Source organism: Polypterus senegalus, chromosome 5 (genome assembly GCF_016835505.1).
Source record: "Polypterus senegalus isolate Bchr_013 chromosome 5, ASM1683550v1, whole genome shotgun sequence".
In the NCBI taxonomy this organism is placed as follows: Eukaryota; Metazoa; Chordata; class Cladistia; order Polypteriformes; family Polypteridae; genus Polypterus; species Polypterus senegalus.
Genome location: NC_053158.1, coordinates 39883045 through 39904050, shown reverse-complemented (window position 1 = coordinate 39904050; position 21006 = coordinate 39883045). Strand labels below are relative to the sequence as shown.

General features: G+C 40.0%; 1 protein-coding gene across 1 annotated transcript in view; it reads right to left on the bottom strand.

Moving 5' to 3' along the window:
- Positions 1 to 21006, bottom strand: part of LOC120529864 (lipoxygenase homology domain-containing protein 1-like) — a 419576-nt gene that overhangs the window by 220923 nt on the left and 177647 nt on the right. Inside the window, exons 36-37 of the mRNA XM_039754083.1 lie at positions 7571 to 7749; positions 3565 to 3775 (exon numbers count right to left, since the gene is read on the bottom strand). Coding sequence (XP_039610017.1) covers positions 3565 to 3775; positions 7571 to 7749 — 390 coding nt within the window. The remainder of the gene's footprint in view (positions 1 to 3564; positions 3776 to 7570; positions 7750 to 21006) is intronic.

Sequence of the window (21006 nt, the reverse complement as noted above, 5' to 3'; positions counted from 1 at the left end):
TTTGTATTGCTTACACAATTTTTTCCTCTTCCATTTACTGCATTTCCATAGAAGTGACTTTTTTAATTTTTAAGGTTAACCCACCTAAAGCAGATGGGAACTGCTTTGTGTACTGCAAAAATGAAATCTAAGCAAGGGAAAAGTATGAATATAATCACATTAAATCTTGTTTTCCTTATTGTAAAAATTATTCACTTATCAATAAAATAATTGTATTGGTGATTTTTAGCTTATTTAAATCACGTAAATTTTACTTACCCCAATGGCAGATATTTTTGCTAAATAAAAGCAAAACAGCTCCCATTTAAAGTTTTTTTTTTGTCTAGTCTAAGAAAACAGAGCTTCTAATTTTTGCTCCGCCTGACCTATACACGGCAATTAGCCAAAAACTTTCATCACTTTCTAGCTTTGCTCAGGTCTCTCTACACAACTTAGGTGTTTTCAATCAGTCCCTGAATTTTGATGCACATGTGAAGTTTTAGTCGCTCTTGCTTTTTTCATTTGTGAATCCTCCCCAAATTAAGGACTGTTGTTTTTAAGGCCAAGATAGAAATTCTTATTCATGCTTTTATCTCATCACACATTGATTTTTGTAACTCTCTTTATACCTGTCTAAGCAAATCTGGTTTAACTCGCCTTAAGTCCAGGCTTTTAGCACACTCCCATAAGTGGACTCATATTACTCCTGTTTTATTCTCTTTGCATTGGCTTCCAGTAGAATTCAGGATGCAATATAAAATTCTCATAATCACTTACAGAGCCCTGCATGGTCAGGCTCCTCAATACATTGTGCATCTTGTGCCCCATTACATCACTACTCGAGCCCTGAGATCCAGCCAACAAGAGCTATTTTCTGTCCTCCGCTCCAGGCTGAAGACACAAGGGGTTCGAGCATTTCAATTTGTTGCTCCCAGACTGTGGAAAGGTCTTCCTCCTGCACTGGACAGTTTAAAGTCCAGTTTAAAACTTACCTTTTTAGACAAGCTTTTGGGTATTTTTTGTTTTATTTTACTTTCTTGTAACTTCTTTGTTCTTTTATTTTATTCTATAGCTCTTTGTGATGCCTGTCTGAGAAAAGAGCTTAATAAATAAATTTTACTTAGATTCTGCTTACTTACTAGTATTTGTATATGCATTTTTTTTGTAGTAAGGGCTGCTTATACACACCCTCCTTAGCGTATGACTAACATGCAATAGGCATCTAAGCTGCTGTCAGACAAGGAATATATGCTCAAGAGCGTGCAGAAGGAACTCCGAGTCCAGCTCAGGGCGGCAAAAGAGCAGTACAGGAGAAAGCTGGAGCAGAAGTCGCAGAACAACAGCATGAAGGAAGTGTGAGATGGGATGAAGATTATCACTGGCGGCAGCTCGAAGCGGGGTGCCGCCATCGAGACAGACGTGGAGAGAGCAAACCAAATGAACAACTTCTTTAATAGGTTTGATCACAGTAATCCCCACTCTCACCTCGGAGTACTGCATCCTCCAACCATCCTTCTGCTAATACCAGCATAGGTGAGACATCCCCACCCACAATTACAGCAGCCCATGTGAGCAGAGAGCTGAAAAGACTTCATGCCAGCAAAGCAGCGGGTCCAGATGGTGTATCGCCACGACTGCTGAAGGCCTGCGCGTTGGAACTGGGGAGTCCTCTACAGTGCATCATCAACCTGAGCCTGGAACAGGGGAGAGTCCCAAGGCTTTGGAAAACATCTTGTATCACCCCTGTTCCAAAGGTATCACGTCCTAGTGAGCTGAATGACTTCCGGCCTGTTGCTCTGAAGTCACATCTGATGAAGACCATGGAGCGGCTGCTGCTTCACCACCTGAGTCCACAGGTCCACCACGCCTCGACCCTCTGCAGTTCGCATACCAGGAGAAGGTGGAGCGGAGGATGCCATCATCTATATGCTACACCGATCCCTCTCCCACCTGGACAGAGGCAGTGGTGCTGTAAGAATTATGTTTTTGGACTTCTCTAGCGCCTTCAACACCATCCAACCTCTGCTCCTTAGAGACAAGCTGACTGAGATGGGAGTAGACTCACACCTGGTGGCATGGATTGTGGACTATCTTACAGACAGACCTCAATATGTGCATCTTGGGAACTGCAGGTCTGACATTGTTTTCAGCAACACAGGAGCGCCGCAGTGGACTGTACTTTCTCCGGTCCTGTTCAATCTATATACATTAGACTTCCAATATGACTCGGAGTCCTGCCACGTGCAAAAGTTCGCTGATGACACTGCTATTGTGGGCTGCATCAGGAGTGGGCAGGAGGAGGAGTACAGGAAGCTAATCAAAGACTTTGTTAAATGGTGCGACTCAAACCACTTACATCTTAACACCAGCAAAACCAAGGAGCTGGTGGTGGATTTTAGGAGGCCCAGGCCCCTTATGGACCCTGTGATCATCAGAGGTGACTGTGTGCAGAGGGTGCAGACCTATAAATATCTGGGAGTGCAGCTGGATGACAAATTGGACTGGACTGCCAATACTGATGCTCTGTGTAAGAAAGGTCAGAGCAGACTATACTTTCTGACAAGGTTGGCATCCTTCAACATCTGCAGTAAGATGCTGCAGATGTTCTACCAGACGGTTGTGGCAAGTGCCCTCTTCTACGCGGTGGTGTGCTGGGGTGGCAGCATAAAGATGAAAGACGCCTCACGCCTGGACAAACTTGTTAAGAAGGCAGGCTCCATTGTAGGATTAAAGTTGGACAGTTTAACATCTGTGGCAGAGCGACGGGCACTAAGCAAACTCCTGTCAATCATGAATAATCCACTGCATCCACTGAACAGGATCATCTCCAGGCAGAGGAGTAGCTTCAGTGACAGACTTTTGTCACTGTCTTGCTCTACTGACAGACTGAGGAGATCGTTCCTCCCCCACACTATGCGACTCTTCAATTCCACCCGGGGGAGTAAATGCTAACATTATTTAAAGTTATTGTCTGCTTTTTTTATTTTTATTTTTTTCATTTTTATTACTATTTAATTTAATATTGTTTCTTTGTATCAGTATACTGCTGCTGGATTATGTGAATTTTCCCTTGGGATTAATAAAGTATCTATCTATCTATCAAAATATACAAATTCAAGAAAACCGCCCTCAAGGTGAAAGTGAAACAGTAAACTAAATCGGAACTAGTGGGAGTTGCACAGAATGTTTCTTTGTTTTAAGATGAATTCACCAATGCTTTTCATTGGGAGATTTTGAAATTTGAAAACTTTATACAGCTTTATACAGAGATATCTCAATGGAAATTGAACTGTCTCAACAAATTTCAGTAAAATTTGTCTACTCTAGTCAAGTGGACAAACAATGGCTATTGCAATAGGTGCTCTTCTTATTATATACGAATTCACCCACAAAAGTGCGTTGCTTCATGTAGACTGGGTGTGACTTTGTCTCCGTGCATCCCTAAAAAAGATGACAAGCTGCTTTCGACTAAAATTTGTGTTTTTTAATCTTCTCAGCAACAGAAAACCAGAAATGTGCATGTTTCACACATTTCTGAAGCTGTGAAGAAGCAGCAGCTCTAAATGCTGTGCCATGCTTACTCACCTGGAAAAGGGTCCCGCCTAGGGTGAAGTGCAGGAAGTTCTATGTACATCCATTCATTCGCTTTAAACCAACACATGAAATTCAACTGCATTTCCACATTTGTTTCCTTGTTCTCCAGATGCACTGTGTCAAGCCGCCATGAGTGCTTCATGTTATCCGGTTTAGTGGAAACGCACACCTTTAATATTGTACCCACTTCAGACAGGTCAAGCTGGGAGAAAAACAAAAGCTTTGATGAAATAAATTTAAACCATTCATTCTTAGACAGGAAACTCGACAAACACATCCCTAATTTTACAAATACATTATAAAGGTAAAATGATTTCTAATACATTCAGTAGGTGTTCACAATGTATGCTGAGATTATTGTGATTTTAAAAGCCAGGAACTCAGCATCAGATACATAATGGGGTTTATGTCTGTGTGGAGTTTGCCCCTTCTGTGTCTCTGTACTCTCAGTTTGCCCGTATAATCCAAAAGTCCTGACTAATATCTCATCCAGAGTTAAGTTTTGTTTTTCACTTGATGTTACTAAGATAGGATTTGGCTCTTCCCTTAGCCCTGTGCTATAAGAATGAATGAATGTCATTGACAACTGATAACAAAATATTTGCTCTGTTTACTAATTTTACTGACCCTTGTATCCAAATCAACTTACTATCTCAGTGAAACTTTTTACATGTTTCCATGACTTAAAACTAATATTTTCAATGAGCCACAGATGGGGACTGAACTGGCAGCCTTGAACCTTGCAGATTAAATTCTCAGTCACGAAACTACATTACCAGCCCATCAAACTCAAAGGTTTAAACAACAACATTGTTAAAGTACATCAGTTTTGCAAAACATTTCCTTAATAATTTAAACCAAGACATGAAAATAACATATTAGGTAATTTTATACAAATTGTTGAATATAAATTGATGGGCATTATGCTTACACTATGTATTGTGGACTAGTAAGACCACATCTGGAGTATTGTGTGCAGTTCTGTGATCTCATAAAACTTTGTGTGGATTTGAGTGTGAAAATATACACACGGTAAAAAAAAACAGGAAAATTAACATAGCCAAAATAAAATCCATCCATTATCCAACCCGCTATATCCTAACTACAGGGTCATGGGGGTCTGCTGGAGCTAATCCCAGCCAACATAGGGCTCAAGGCAGGAAACAAACCCCGGGCAGGGTGCCAGCCCACCACAGGGTGCGCACACACACATACCCACACACCAAGCACACACTAGGGACAATTTTGGATCGCCAATGCACCTAACCTGCATGTCTAATTGTGGGAGGAAACCGGAGTACCCCGAGGAAAGCCATGCAGACACAGGGAGAACATGCAAACTCCACACAGGGAGGACCAGGGAAGTGAACTGTGAGGCAGCAGCGCTACCCACTGCGCCACTATGCCACCCCAAAATAAAATCTGATTTATAAAACCATCTGAATGCGCATTTGTATGCAATTTACCTTCATAGATCATAATCATCTTGTACATGTGCATATGTGAATGCACCTCAAGACCTACCTGTTTGCCACCCTGGATCAACAATATAATATGGACTGTGACAATCAACTATGTACACATACAGACATGATGTTGCAGAACTTCATTGGCTGGTAGAGCAGCCTTCCTTCTGACACATTGAGTCCCACGGTGCACTCTGTAACTGAATGCACGAGAGCTTGTGTGGCATTGCAGTGCCTCTCCTCTGCATTCTGAGGGTCAGGAAAAAGCATATGGCACCAGTATCTGTGCGGACATCTGGCACATGTAAGGACATGATTGCTGTTACAAAAACTGAGGATTCAGCCATTACCAATAAGCCAGCCACTACAAACAGTAGCATCACGTCTGCTAAAGCTACTTTGCTTCAAAATAAATGAATCACGGACTGACCTAGGCCACTGATCAATGCTATTTGTCAGTCAAATCTTAGCATTATACACTCACCTAAAGGATTATTAGGAACACCATAATAATACGGTGTTTGACCCCCTTTCGCCTTCAGAACTGCCTTAATTCTATGTGGCGTTGATTCAACAAGGTGCTGAAAGCATTCTTTAGAAATGTTGGCCCATATTGATAGGGTAGCATCTTGCAGTTGATTGAGATTTGTGGGATGCACATCCAGGGCACGAAGCTCCTGTTCCACCACATCCCAAAGATGCTCTATTGGGTTGAGATCTGGTGACTGTGGGGGCCATTTTAGTACAGTGAACTCATTGTCATGTTCAAGAAACCAATTTGAAATGATTCGAGCTTTGTGACATGGTGCATTATCCTGCTGGAAGTAGCCATCAGAGGATGTTACATGGTGGTCATGAAGGGATGGACATGGTCAGAAACAATGCTCAGGTAGCCCGTGGCATTTAAACGATGCCCAATTGGCACTAAGGGGCCGAAAGTGTGCCAAGAAAACATCCACCACACCATTACACCACCACCACCAGCCTGCACAGTGGTAACAAGGCATGATGGATCCATGTTCTCATTCTGTTTACGCCAAATTCTAACTCTACCATTTGAATGTCTTAACAGAAATCGAGACTCATCAGACCAGGCAACATTTTTCCAGTCTTCAACTGTCCAATTTTGGTGAGCTCGTGCAAATTGTAGCCTCTTTTTCCTATTTGTAGTGGAGATGAGTGGTACCGGTGGGGTCTTCTGCTGTTGTAGCCAATCCGCCTCAAGGTTGTGCGTGTTGTGGCTTCACAAATGCTTTGCTGCATACCTCGGTTGTACCGAGTGGTTATTTCAGTCAAAGTTGCTCTTCTATCAGCTTGAATCAGTCGGCCCATTCTCCTCTGACCTCTAGCATCAACAAGGCATTTTCGCCCACAGGACTGCCGCATACTGGATGTTTTTCCCTTTTCACACCATTCTTTGTGCGTGAAAATCCCAGTAACTGAGCAGATTGTGAAATACTCAGACCGGCCCGTCTGGCACCAACAACCATGCCACGATCAAAATTGCTTAAATCACCTTTCTTTCCCATTCTGACATTCAGTTTCGAGTTCAGGAGATTGTCTTGACCAGGACCACACCCCTAAATGCATTGAAGCAACTGCCATGTGATTGGTTGATTAGATAATTGGATTAATGAGAAATTGAACAGGTGTTCCTAATAATCCTTTAGGTGAGTGTAAATGGCTTGTGCATTAATAGAATGTCAGTGTTCGCGATTAACAAAAGTAGCTGCATTCTCACTATACACCCTATTGCAATATGAGTGCAGTAAAGTGCTCATTACAAGATGACACTTCCGCAAATTGCCTTTTTTGTTGGCAAAAACATGTTATTTATCTTTTATGTGTGTCCGCCTACATCAAATAAAACCTGGAGGAAGTCCCTTGCCAGTCATGCACCAAAGGCTTCCAGCACAGCGAGCATATTGGAGTGAAACTTAGCTGAGAATTTCCTGACCTGTCAGTCAGTTCCCTGAGAAACAGTTAGTGATATAAACTGATGATGAAGCAAAAAAGGTACATACAGTAATAACAACAGCTTGGTGATATGAGCCATGCTTTAGCTGGTTTGGCTGCTTTTCCTTGCTTGATCAACGTTGTTGTCATTTCCCAATTCTTCTGAAATGTTGCATATGGCTGTATCAGAGTTGTTGTAAATATACACACATTTCCCCGCCAAGGTTTCTTTTATAAACCCTGGCGTTAGCGTTTGAAGATCTGCATGCACATTTACAATACAATATATAACAAATATATTCAGTTCAGCTTGTGGAGAAGGACTTGCCCAGTGTACTGCATACTGAGCATGCTTCTTTTGCATGTTCTCATTGTGCTCCAAATCCCCGAGCTGAACGATTTGTTGGCTGAAAGTCCTCAGTGTTAGTTTGTCAGAGAGAGGATATGCAGCATTATTCATAATGGCACTCAGTTGCTTACTTACTTACTTACCATTATTAAGCGACATATCTTGAAGAATTAGGAATAAGCACAGCATTAACATAGTGAATAGATATAATTGACACTTTGCTCACCTTATGCTGCGTGTTTTGTCCTGTAATATTCAGTTTAAGCTTCTTATAACCTTTGTCCCCACAGATCTTGAATGTTGGTTGCATTACTCCTGCTGCACTTGGAATTTCAGAGCCTTTGACATGCAAAATCCAGATGTAAAATTGACTGACCTGCTCAGAGTTTGACACTGACCTTTCCCCTTAAAAGAAAGAAATGCACAAAATAGTTATAAATCAAACTACTAAACTAACATTTAATTAGCAGCTCTGTGGGTAATATCAGTGTGTTTGAATCTTTGCTTGCTAATGAACATTATATGTTCATATTTCATATTATCTCATTATTATCTTGCTCAATCAATTAAAGCTAATTAAACATTTTAATTGGCCTTGCAAAGAATGGCCAAAGGATGGCCAAAACAACTGCACAGAATGATAAATCAGATGGATTTTGAAGGTTCTCTGTAATCATCTGTGTTGCTATTAAAATTCTTACTCCTGTCTGAATTCAGTAGAGACCATTCCTTTGTAGACTTAACCTCTGTCGTTGTTGTAAGTGGAACAGCTGTATCTTCAGAAACGAAATGTTAATCTGAGAGCAGCACACCAATCAAACATTTTAAAAAAAGAATGAATTAAATGCAAATTAGCAGCTGTAACACATTGCACTTTTCTTTTGATTTGAGGCAGCACTGACAGTATTCTCAGTCTCTTCCCATTTGTCTGGCGGAGGATTATTATAGCAGTAGGCTAATCAGACAACACCAAGTCATTCAATCCCAGAACAAATCTCCAGGTTTTTATGGGCAATTTCTGGTCACTCTTAGGCCGTACATGTGTCATCAGGCCTTCACTCAGTGGGCCATCACACATGCACCCTACGTGGAAGTTTCATTATTAGATGCCTAATCCCACCTCAGTTGGTATCTCTCAATTCAGAGCATGCAAAGGCTCTCCTCTGAAACTTCATCCAATAGTCATATTTATTACCTCTTGCCTACCAAATGATACAAACCAATAACAGGAGGAAGTATAAAAAATTTTGATCAGTGAGAAATAGAATGCCTAACAGGCTTGAATCAATTAACAATGTTCACTTACTACATCAAAGAGTATTAGCTGCAGACAGCACTAATGAAAACCTTCCAAATACAGTGGAACCTCGTGTCACGAATGTCTCGGACCACGTACAAATCGGGTTACGACCAAAAAGTTTGCCAAACGTTTGCATCTGTTCACGAACACACATTCGGGTGACGAACAAGCCAGTTTCCCTTCCGGTTCGTACGCGCCAATGATTTCCGCACGTGTTCAGTCTCTCCCTGTGCAGCAAGCGAGAGAGAGAGAGTGTGAGCGAGAGAGTGAGCGAGACAGAGAGAGAGCGTGAGAGAGAGAGAGTGCGAGAAGGCAGTTAAAGAAAGCAGTAAGGCTGAGAAGGCAGTTAAAGAATGCACCGGGCTTGTTTTTAAAGAGACTGCTTTTAGCATTGCTTTAATCTCGTTGTATTTAATGAAGACTTTTTTCTACTGGATTTTAACCTCCACTTCGCTTCTGTTTTTATGGGATCATTAATTTATTGAAGGATTCTGAAAGCACTGCGCTTTAATTTGGACTTTGTTTTTGATTGTTGTTTTGTTGATTTTAATAAAAGAACTTGGCACTTTTTGCACCATCCGATTGCTCCATTGTAGTGCTTCACTGTAGTGCTCATCAGTAACATTACCGACGGTGACGGGTTTAAGGGCTCCCAGAAGTGAGATGGGAGTATGCAGCGAACCCGCATCTTCACAGACTTTACCTCAAAACTGCAATCTCCTCTCCACCCAGTTCCTCCTCACTTCCTTCAGAACTCGACTCATGCAAGGTTAGATTTCTTGGTTGTTTATGGTTAGTTTTTGTATAAATTACAGATTTTTCAAATGTTCATGTTTTTCCCTGTGCTTAGAACTCATTAAAAAAAGTGTTTACAGAGAACGGTTCGTAAGGCTGTAGCATGAACTCTTGCAATGTTAGTTTTCTCTGTTCAAGATTTTCTCAGTGTTATTCGATATTTTTACATTTAGTTTACTATTTCACTGTGCATTATATGGTATAATTAACTATTTTTGTGCTTAAAAATCTTTAAAAAATATATATATTTACATACAGCTTGAACGGTCCGGAACGGATTAATTGTATTTGCATACAATCCTATAGGGCAGTGATGGCGAACCATTTAGAAACCAAGTGCCCAAACTGCAATCCAAAACCCACTTATTTATCGCAAAGTGCCAACATGGCAATTTAACCTGAATACCACCTAAAACTGAACACCAGCATAACCAAGGAGATGGTGGTGGATTTTAGGAGGCCCAGGCCCCTCATGGACCCCGTGATCATCAGAGGTGAGTGTGTGCAGAGGGTACAGACCTATAAATACCTGGGAGTGCAGCTGGATGGTAAATTGGACTGGACTGCCAATACTGATGCTCTGTCTGTCTATCTACTGAGCTTTTAGTTTAGAAAAGCAACTCATACATTAACATCTTTTGTCTTAAAAGAAAAACATAATAACGGAGCTTTCAATGATACAAACAACTTTTTGTTGAAAGGTAAAAGTTTGCATTCCGTATGCTTTTGAACAATTAATGTGCTTTTTGCTGTTGTATGCATGCTGATAATTTGTCTAACCTTGGCTCATACTTTGTAAGCTTGAGAGCAACACATGCAGCACTCAGGTCATCTGTTAGTCTGTTTCTGGTGTCAGATTTGATTTAATTCAAAGCTGAAAACAGCTGCGCACAAGCATAAGATGTTCCAAACAAAGTAAGGAAAGCAATCTCAAGTGCCTTCATTGATTTAAGATTATTTGGCAGAGAATTCCACACTTTAAGGATTTCATTTTCATAACTAACTGTGCTGTCCTTTGTCATCCCTTCGATCCTCTCAAGTGTTTCACGCAGGTCTTCCCTATTAACCTCCGCCCCCAAAGCTTCCATTATATATTATGGGGTCGTGGATCAGGTGTGGCGATTAGCAACTCCCGGCAATAATTACAGATGCGGACGACTCCTCACCTGTGCGCTTAAGCGAGGACTGCCCGCATCACAAAGCTCCCGGAAACCGCTCCGGCCACTCTACCATAACCCCTTTAAGCGCGAGTGCGGCAATTATCTGTTAAAACTGGCCTTTTCAATTTTGAGCTGTGGACCCGCTATACCACATCCCCTCCAACCCCACCACGGGAATCACAGACTCAAAAGGCTGCAGTCCGTGCCGCACCCTCAAGCAGCATGTGTGCCGCCTGCCTTACCCCAGACAGGGGAGGAAGGAAGCGCTCCCATTGGGCTGCGGGGCAGAGGGGCGGGTGATGTGAGAAAAGTCCTCCGGCGCGCGTGAAGAGGGGGAGAGGTGAGGGAAGCAGCCCGGCTCCGCATTCCTCTGGCTTTATAGTAACAAATTCTGTGCTCGGGCGATGGCGCGCGTGCCCACTGAGAGGGCTCTGAGTGCCCCCTTTGGCACGCGTGCCATAGGTTCGCCACCACTGCTATAGGGGATATTACTTCGGGTCCAGTGTAAACATCACTGTAAAGGAAATTAAATAATTGTATGGTTTGAATAGAGACAAGAGTTTTATGGTAAGATATGAGGATTATTTGCATCTCTCGGAATGACACAGACAACCTGTCTACAGACCCACATTGTATTGAAAAACTACAGAAAAGTTTGCTTGACAGTTAAATTATCCAAAGATCTTGCTTATACATTGTTCTCCTCTCTCGCTAAATGAATCTTAGCATGGAGAGATCTATTAATTTTTTACATCTAAGATGTCGCACTTAAAGGTTTTCCAATGCTGTATCTGTCCTAGTGTTTATATAAGCACAGGGAACTCCAGTTTCTGTATTACATCTTGCCTGAAGAAGGGGCCTGAGTTGCCTCGAGAGCTTGCATATTGTAATATTTCTGGTTAGCCATTAAAAGGTGTCATTTTGCTTGACTTCTCACTCCTGTCACATTTGAAAGTCAGGTGAGTCTTTATATGGGGATTGTTTCTGTGTTACACTGGGGGATGGGATGGGATGGGATGGGATGGTAGGGCAGAGCTGATGGCACAATTCTGCATCCTTCTACAGATATTTTACCAGATATAAATACCAGCTACACAGGAAGTGGCTGTCAGCTGACAAACTGAAACTCACAAGTCAGACATCATTGCCTTTCTTTTCCTTTTTCTTAACAATTAAATAGGGTTTCCAGGTTGAAAGTCCAACAATTTTTCTTTGTCGTTCATTTATACCCTACAATGTCATGATTCTTGATGTGTTTCATGTTTTCTCCGTGTGAATGAATATTTTTGTGTGTTTATAGGGATATTAACTATTTTTTCAAATGATTCGTTTGTTTTGTTTACTTCAGGTCGTCAGTATTCTGTTTCATGGTATCCATTTTACGCATCCATTTGCCATAGACAGTTATTCTGGAAGTTACTTGAATCACATCAATTATGCAATGGTTTAAAGAATGAAGCATGGAACCACTGTTATCCAAATTTGCCAAATTACTTTAAAGAATTTGTATGTTTGCTTTCATTATTTCCTTATCTGACTTTCTAGCTCCTGATTTATTGCTTTCATTACAGTTCTTGGACATAAAATGGTTTTGATGATCTCTCTCTTAGTCTTTTAGTTACAGTCCTTTCCCTCCTCTTCTAGAGTCATATTTTAAAAACTTGTATGCATAAAAGCTGAAAAGACATATACCTGGCTTTCCGCACAAACATTAGCATTTATTAAAGAAAACTTGATGCGAGAATGTGCATATGTTTATGCCATCTACAACCAATATGTATGCAACATCTTGGAGAAAATGTGAAAAGACAACAACCTTGATCAAGCAGGGAAATGAGGCTGAACCACCTGATAGATGACTCGTAAATAAAAACTCATACCATCGAGCCATTTTTATAAGGTGCGTTGATGTGACAAACATATTACACATCAAAATAACATTTCCTCCTTTTATTTTTTGTCCATCTTTCCTAAAATGTGTAACCATTGTGACAGACATCCTGGTGCTTTGCCCCACCGGCACACCGCGAGAAGGGCAGTATCTTCCTTGGAACGGAAGAAGGCAGCCACCCGGAATTGTATGGGGGCCACAGACGTGGGGAGCTCAACCCTGTGGAGCAACATGGCCACCACCAGGGGATGCCTGGGCAGCTCCAGAACTAGGATATGCCGGATGTTAATTGGGGAGCACTTCCGGGTGCTGAATAAAAGAGGCCGCGCCTCACTCCACTGAGAAGCCAGAGTTGGGTGGAAAAGGACGGAGCTTGTGAGGGAGGAGTTGGAGGTGGCAGAAGAGAGAGTGAGAAAGGAACTTTATTTTGTTCTTTTTTTGTGCACTGTGGTGGTTTTGTAAATAAACACGTGTGTTTTGGGACATTCTGTGGCTGCCTGTTTGTGTCTGGGTCTGAATCTTCCACACCATCTTTATTATACTCATCTCCATCTCTGTGATTTAGCTAGGTTTCTCTCATTGGTATATTTAAAAAGTTATGCTCATCTACATACAATTTCAACTCTGGTTTTTTTTTTTTTTTTATACGCTTGGCATTCAAACAATTTTTAATGTATTACTTACTTACTTTAATTTGGGCTAGAATTTAGGTTACTTTGCATATTTGTTTGTTCCTTCATTTGAAGTTCTAAACCTGGCCTGTCCTAAATTCTCTGCTCCACCATTTCCTAATTTTAAAAAGTTTTAATTAACCTATTTATATGTCTCCCCAAAACATCGATGCCCTTCACGTTCTAATGTAACTTGTCACAGCAGAACAGCTTCCATCTGCTCCAGAAGGGTTCCCAGTGCTCCATAAGCCTACTCCCCTTCTATCCTACACTAAGATTTGAGGCACACATTAGGCCTTCTAATCATCTAACCTTACCTGGACTAGCATGTGACACAGGCAGAACCTTGTAAAAGACCACCTTGTCAGTTCTACTTCATATCTTGACAGAACTGCAGAACTGACAGACTGCCCTTATGTATGTCATTTGTTCCAACATAGACAATGAATACTGGATTCACCCCTGTTATGGCCAGGGAGGCCTCCTACTTGGGCACATGAACAGCAAAACATTGTAACTCTCTGACTCTGCAGCAAACTTATGTCTTAATCCCCTAATGATGGAGTCCCCTACTATCAAAACCTCTCTCTTTCTGGGGACTGGCTTTGAGGTGATCTGTTGGAGCTCCTCATAGCTGTCTTCTACTTCAGAGTCAATGTCCTGCTTCAAATATGGAAAATGGTTTGAAACTTTCAGTTCTAGGGTCAATGCTCCTAGACAGTGTGCACCCTATGCATTGTGCTTATGTCCACCTATGTCTATCCCTCTTGTCTGTAGCTTTTTGTCACATTATTTCCCTAAAGGACATCAGGGTCAGGTCCATCAGTTCTTTGTTAAAATGCAGGACAACCACTTCCTCCTCAAAGAGGACAACTAAAGCACTGAGAAGCAGAGCAGCCGTGCAAAAGAAAAAAAACAAAACAGCATAGTATTTAAAGTATGAGTTTGAATTGACCTGATATTTGTTTTTTTCTGACTCTTCTTTATAATCAGTGCTGAAAAGCACCCTGAACTATTGTTGGACACACTTTCATAATAAGCCTATTTAAATAGGAAAGTAATCCTGACAACACATCTTTGGGTTGTGTGAGGAAACCAAAGTCCAGAAATGTAAAGGAGTCAGCATGTGAGAATGGGGTAAAGCTTTATGAAAAAACAGTAGTACCCCATGCGCCACCATGTCATCTGGACAATTGGCTGGATTTAATACTGGATGAAAGCAACAAAATTACATTTATTCATTGAAAGGATATCATCTATTATCCAAAGCAACTTAAAATTTGGCTATTACTCAAAATGGCAACAGTGGCATGCAAGCCATGGTAATGCTTATTTAGGCATCACTTTGTATGCAGACATTTAGAGTATATCCACTGGGGCACTCTATTTCAAAGTCAACTCAGCGTGGCTTTAATATCACCTTCATTTCTCTTGCCTTTGCTTAAGGGTAAGGTAGCAATAATTGCGAGAGGTGACATGTACAGTAGATGTTGAGGACCAATTACAACGCAAATACTGTGACTGTCTCTGTATGGATGGCATAATCTCCATACGTTCAAGGGAACCAGAATTTAATGGGACCCAAAGTACATGCACACCCACACTCACTTACCCACTGTGAGTTTAAAGTCACCAGTTAAGCTGATGTGTCTGTGTAAGGAAAAAAAAAACAGGTGTTATTCTGGGGAAACTTTACAAGGATTTAGGTAATGAGGGCAAAAATGAACATGTGGTATTAAAAAAGGAGTAATGAGAGCAGGTAAGGCTGATTTGCATTTCTATGAAATAAAATGACATGCATTCTTGCTTACCATGGCACTAGAGAGAATGATGTGTTGCATGTTGGTTGGACATGCAAGTAAGAATTTTACTGTACTCTACAGGTGATACTACTTCTACAACAATCTTAAAAATGATGGTTCTTTAACGGTACAATATGGTTCTTTACTATATTGTGTGGTTCCTCATAGCTCCATAGCTTGACAAAGCATCATTTCCATATCAACTTGATTCTTTGTACATTGTAAAACTTCCTAATATGAAAGAAAGCAAGACATGTATTGTATAGTCAACTGCAGGAAACTAACAGGTTAAGAAAACCCTGGACTTAGCCTGTGTTACTGGACGCATGTAGTGAGATCCAATGGTATTTCACAAATCTCTTACCATCTATTCAGAGCCAGGAGCCTGTCAAGGAGCTAAATAAATTAAGGTTTTTTCTGGAACCTTCATGTGAATGGGTAATTTGTGACCCCAAAAAATATGGTTCCCTATGGGAACTCTCTGAAGAACCTCTCTGGCACCTTTATTTATTTTTAAGAGTGTACCACTACTGTTACTACTTTTCTCACAGGCAGTCGAATCAGGTCTCTGGAGCTGTGAAGCGGCAGAACAAATATCAGTTTGCAAAAGCAGCTGATGAGAAAAAATAAAATAATTAAAAGATAATAGGTGTGTAAGGACTAAACCTTGGATCATTAAAAAAAGAACAATGGTTCACAATAATCTTACAGAAAGAAACTGCCTCTGTTTTTTTTTTTTTTTTTGTTGCATTACATTTTATAATTAAGACATAATTACTTTGATTTTTAAAAATCTGTCAGAGTATGTAACTGGGCATAATTCAACCACTTCATTATACTGTACATACTAAACCAATTTGGTTAAAATATTCAACTACTGCTATACAGTATGGAAAGAAATAAAAATGTGACTTAATATCAGAAGCAAATAAAAGTCTGGCTTACAGCCATTAGAGATTGCTTTTGGAATTGGAGTTGCTAGTCATTAATTACAGACAGCTGACTGTAAATGATAATACAGCATGAACCACAGAGTAGAAGTTGTGATACTCCCTTGAAAGACAGAAAATAAATTAAAACTTCCCTAATAAAACTTCCCTAAGTCAGCAAATCAACTTGGAGGAAGCAGAATGTATAGTATGCTTCTAATACTTGTATTTAGCATGTAGACCTGTATACTTTATTATAAAAAATGTCTAGAGATGAAACTGGAGGGACACAATGAATGGATTGTTGAATAATATACTGTATTCTGCATTAAATATATAACAGAACATTCACTCAGGGATGGCATGGTAGGACATAAAATAAATCATTTTACTGACAACATTCAAAACCACAACACTGGCTGGCATCTTGCTGAATTAAATTCTAAATATATGGCCAGCAGCCCACACCTCCACATTAGGTGTTTCCTTAAGTCAAAGGCTAATATCGTACTGTAGAAGAAAAGAATGAGAGTGAGATGAAGAGGTACTGGAAACCTGGGAAATAAGAAAAAATAAAAAGAAAAACTGTCATATCTATATTGTAAAAACATGTACACATGTTATAGCTGTTGCAGGCACACTTCTCTGGCTAGACAAGACCTTGCTGAACTCTTGAGGTCACTGGACACCATTCCCAGTCATTTTTCATGTCATTTTTTTTTTGTATAACTTACACTCTCTCTTTAAATGTCCTTTCATACTGTACATATAATTCTTTATGGTGTACACTTTTTCCTACACTATATTGAAGTTTTACTTTAATTACTCTACTTTATGTTTTATTCTTGAGTAATTTGTCAAAGAACATCTGACTGTTTAGTGACATAACTTCATGGGCATTACTTGTGTCTGCTTTCTAGATGACCTCTTCAAAGAATGGAAGCAGATTGCCTTGACAGGAATAGAATGACCTTTACTAAATCCATGCTGGCTGCTTCTGCAACAATGTTGCTATAGAGACTGTCATCTAATTTGGCTACTGTTCTTGTCTTTAGTGGCCAAGGTTTCTGTTATATTGTCAATTATAGGCAGTATGTTTCTTATTGACAGAAGGGATGCCATTTTTTTGTTTTATGAAGCAAAAGTATTAAAAAAAGGATATATTATTGTAGTCTTTACATTTACCCCCAAAGGAAAAAAAGTGTATAAAGTAGTTGACTGTGTATGTATATTTTACACACACACACACGTATATATTATATATTTATACACATACTATTTATATATATATAGAAAGAAAGAGAGAACATGCATGGATTAGCGTCCCTGCTGTGATAGGTTAGAGTCTATTGTCTGGCCAAGAAGTCAGTGGAAGAAACAAGCAGGAAAAAAGGAAGGATGTTCCCTGCCAGACAACTAGTTATGCCAGCATCCCTGATGGAGTATGTTCAGGGTCATTACCTGGTCAGGACGCCAATATAGTTATCCTGCTTGGACTATTTACTCCCCAGTACACTAGATGTCAGAATCCCTGGATTAGAATTCCCACACAGATATCCACAGGACATACTGGGACCTGTAGTCCCATGGGATCATCTCTGTTGGGTTCCATGGTGGCTGCTAGGATTCACAATCCCTACTTTCAGGGGCTTCCAGTGGGCTATGCCCTGACATCAGAAGTACAAAAAAAAAGAGCAGTTTTGCCTCAGCCAGGTGAGTTGGAGTAGGGTGGAAGAGGATAAATCTTGCCTGGGAGGAGTAGAGGAAGGAAAAGATAGAAGAAGAGAATTGTGTTTGTGATTGTACTGGTACTGTTATTACAAAGAAGCCTTTGTTGAGCTAATTTGTTGCAATAAAAACTCTGCATTTGAACCCAAGACTTATGTCATTGTGTCATACATATATATTAGCAAAATACCCTCACATCGCAGCGAAGAAGTAGTGTGTTAAAGAAGTTATGAAAAAGAAAAGGGAACATTTTAAAAATAACGTAACATGATTGTCAATATACAGTAATTGTTTTGTGACTGTTATGAGTGTTGCTGTCATCAAGGATTTGATTATCATTATTTCTTTCAATCAGGTTCGTATTTGGAGGACGTGTTGTGTTAAAGTTATATTCCGTGTTTGTCAACCGTTGTAAAGATAACAGGTTTCATTCATCGAAGTGTTCACTACCCAAATCGCTACTCGTGAATCTAAGATGTTTAACAGGCATTCCCGGTATTAAGATGTGGATTTGCCTGCGAATATTTAGCGGCAGTGTGTCTATGAACGTAATTTAACCTTTACACCGTGCTTTCCTATTGATATGTCTACAAAGGCTTGCTCAGATTCAGAGGGTTGTTCCTTTCTTACTGCATCAATAAACAGCTCGTCTTCCTCTTTATCTGAGACATCACACACTGCATGCACGGGTTTACCTTTCCCAGTCCTGCAAACTTTAGTGATACAATTTACAATTTACCACATTTTTTACACTGTCTTCCTTTAGCTGGACATTGACTTTTGCACTTATGAATATGCTTGCATGCGTCACATGCTTTATATTCTTTTGCTGCCTTCTGAATTGTGTAATGCGTTTTTTGTCCAGCGCTCTTTGGGGCTCTTGCTTTTTGTGTGCGTACTGCATTCACAGTCAGTTCACGTGAGCTGCTCGGAGTACATGCATCGAAGGTTCTCAGCTGTGGTTGTGCTATCTCGTGTGATCTTGTGATGTTCATGGCTTTATTTAATGTTATCTCAGACCCGGCACTTAAAAGTTTCTCTCGCACTTTCGCTGAGTTTGTGCCAAACACTATTCTATCCCTGACCATCTCATCTTCGTTTGCATAAGCACAGTCCTTCACCAGCAATTTTAACTCCGTTACAAAGTGATCAAAAGTCTCGTTTATACCCTGCGTCTTCCCATTAAACTTGTATCTCGTGAAAATTGTTTTCGTCTTAGGCATGACAAACGCCTCGTAGCAGCAGCGTGTCTATTGGATTGCTGCTGACAGATGGCCTTATATGGGCAGGCACTCAACTATGTGGGAGGCGTGGTGATGGGTGACGCAACTCCACCTCACACGGCGACCGAGCTGCAGGCTATGGCCGTATATATATGTACGTAAGTAGGATTTAGTTATGACTGTTACGTGTAAAATTTCGAAATGAAACCTGCTTAACTTTTGTTAAACATCACGCCAAAAACTCAAAGTCAAAAACTGAATTCACAGACTGATCCATCTTGCGTAAATTTCCTAACGGCAGCTCATGATGTGACTCAGAAGTGTGTTTTGCCCCCACGTGCCTGTATGCACTCTCGAAAACATCTGGGCATGTTCCTGATGAGACAGTGATTGGTGTCCTGGTGGGGGGGGTATCTCCTCCCTGATCTACATCAGAGCATCTGATCTGTGACACTACTTGGTGGTGTTGGAAGCCCCAATACATCACATCTCATGCTACCAGTAGTAAAAAGGACACAAGCAAAATGCAAAACTAGAGAAGAATCAGTCAAGAAGAATAAGGAGAGAGCAAGTGTCTGTAGGCACCACCTGAAAAACCATTCCCTTTTTGGGGGTTTTCTTGCTGTTGCCTCACCAGTGTACCTGTTGTCACTTTCTTTTACACCAAAGCAGGTGAAGTTTATTGGACAGACTGATATCTCTGAAGCTTAATTGATGTGGTGTTAGACTGTGATGATTAAGTGCTCTCTCTCTCTCTCTCTCTCTATATATATATATATATATATATATACATAGATAGAGAGAGAGAGAGAGAGAGTTTTATAATTCATTAAGGTGATTCTTGAATGCAAGTGGAATGGAGTGGAAAATATAATGGGGAATCTGGACTACAAAACTGTAAGGAGTACACGTTTTTGTTATTTTAGGGGGTTTCTTCATATTTCTTACAAAGGAGAAATTCACATTGGAGTTTGGAAACTTGCTAGCAGTCTGAATTTTTATAAAACAATTTATATGACTGAAGAAAGTCATTTTCTGGGTTTTAAAGCATTTTCTTTGATGGAAAACAGGGAATTCTACTTCCGCATTTACACGTGTTCTTTTCTGCAGCTACATAAAGCATGTAATCCGTACCACACTGGTAGAATCAATTCCATTTATGACTCCCGATCACATCACAGCGGAGAAATGCGGTACATTTTCCCATAAAAAGACAGACTAAAACACACTATTGTACACATTACTGTGTTTTCCCCACAGAAAAAGCTTGGTACACAGAAAGTTGCTCCCCTCTTCTGCATTACCTAGCAAACGCTTTATCCTAGTTAAGGATATGCACACTTCTGGTGATCTTTTCATTCCACTTTAGATCTTAAATCAAATACTAAATAATATGCAGACAGACAAGGAATCGATGCATGAAAACACTTCCAGACAAAAACTAAATACCTTTCTTCTTGTGTGTATTACACAAATTTTTCTGAAAGAGAAACATGATTTATTTTGTGGCACTAAACAATGAGTTTCACTGCAAATTCAATTTGCACAAATTGTTTTGCTCGTCACAATTGTAGACAAATTGCTTTCAGAGTTAACTTCTTTCTGAATCTAATTCACTTCCTTAATTTTGAAAAAATTCTGTTCTTTATGAAGCATCAAACAAAATAGTGTATTATGAGAACTTGGAGAAAAATCTAAACTCTACAAAACATCTTTAACATTTATTTTTTATTACCTGGTAAAGATTCACAGATTAAACTAAAATATGCATACATAATAAAGTATTTTCAGTAGTTTACAATTCATGACTTAATGGTAACCTCTTAACTACGGAATTTAAGGCTGTAAAATGTGTGATGAAAACTGGTAGCAGTAATACAAATTAATTTACAGCAATGGTTCTGAATTTTCTTCCAAGCAGCTTCTGTTTGTAACTGGGCTTCCGTCTTAACGAAGCAACGTGTTTCCTCTCAATCTCAGTTTTTCATGTCAATTCAGAAATTTGGGATGACTACATTTTAAATTAGAATTTAGAAAACATAAATATACATTACATAAGGATAGTTTAATATTTTTATTTTGGATTTAAAGGTTTCCGTCATCATCGTGATTTTCATTCTGCCTTTACAGTTGTTCTTGTTATTTAATCTATCTATCATTTTT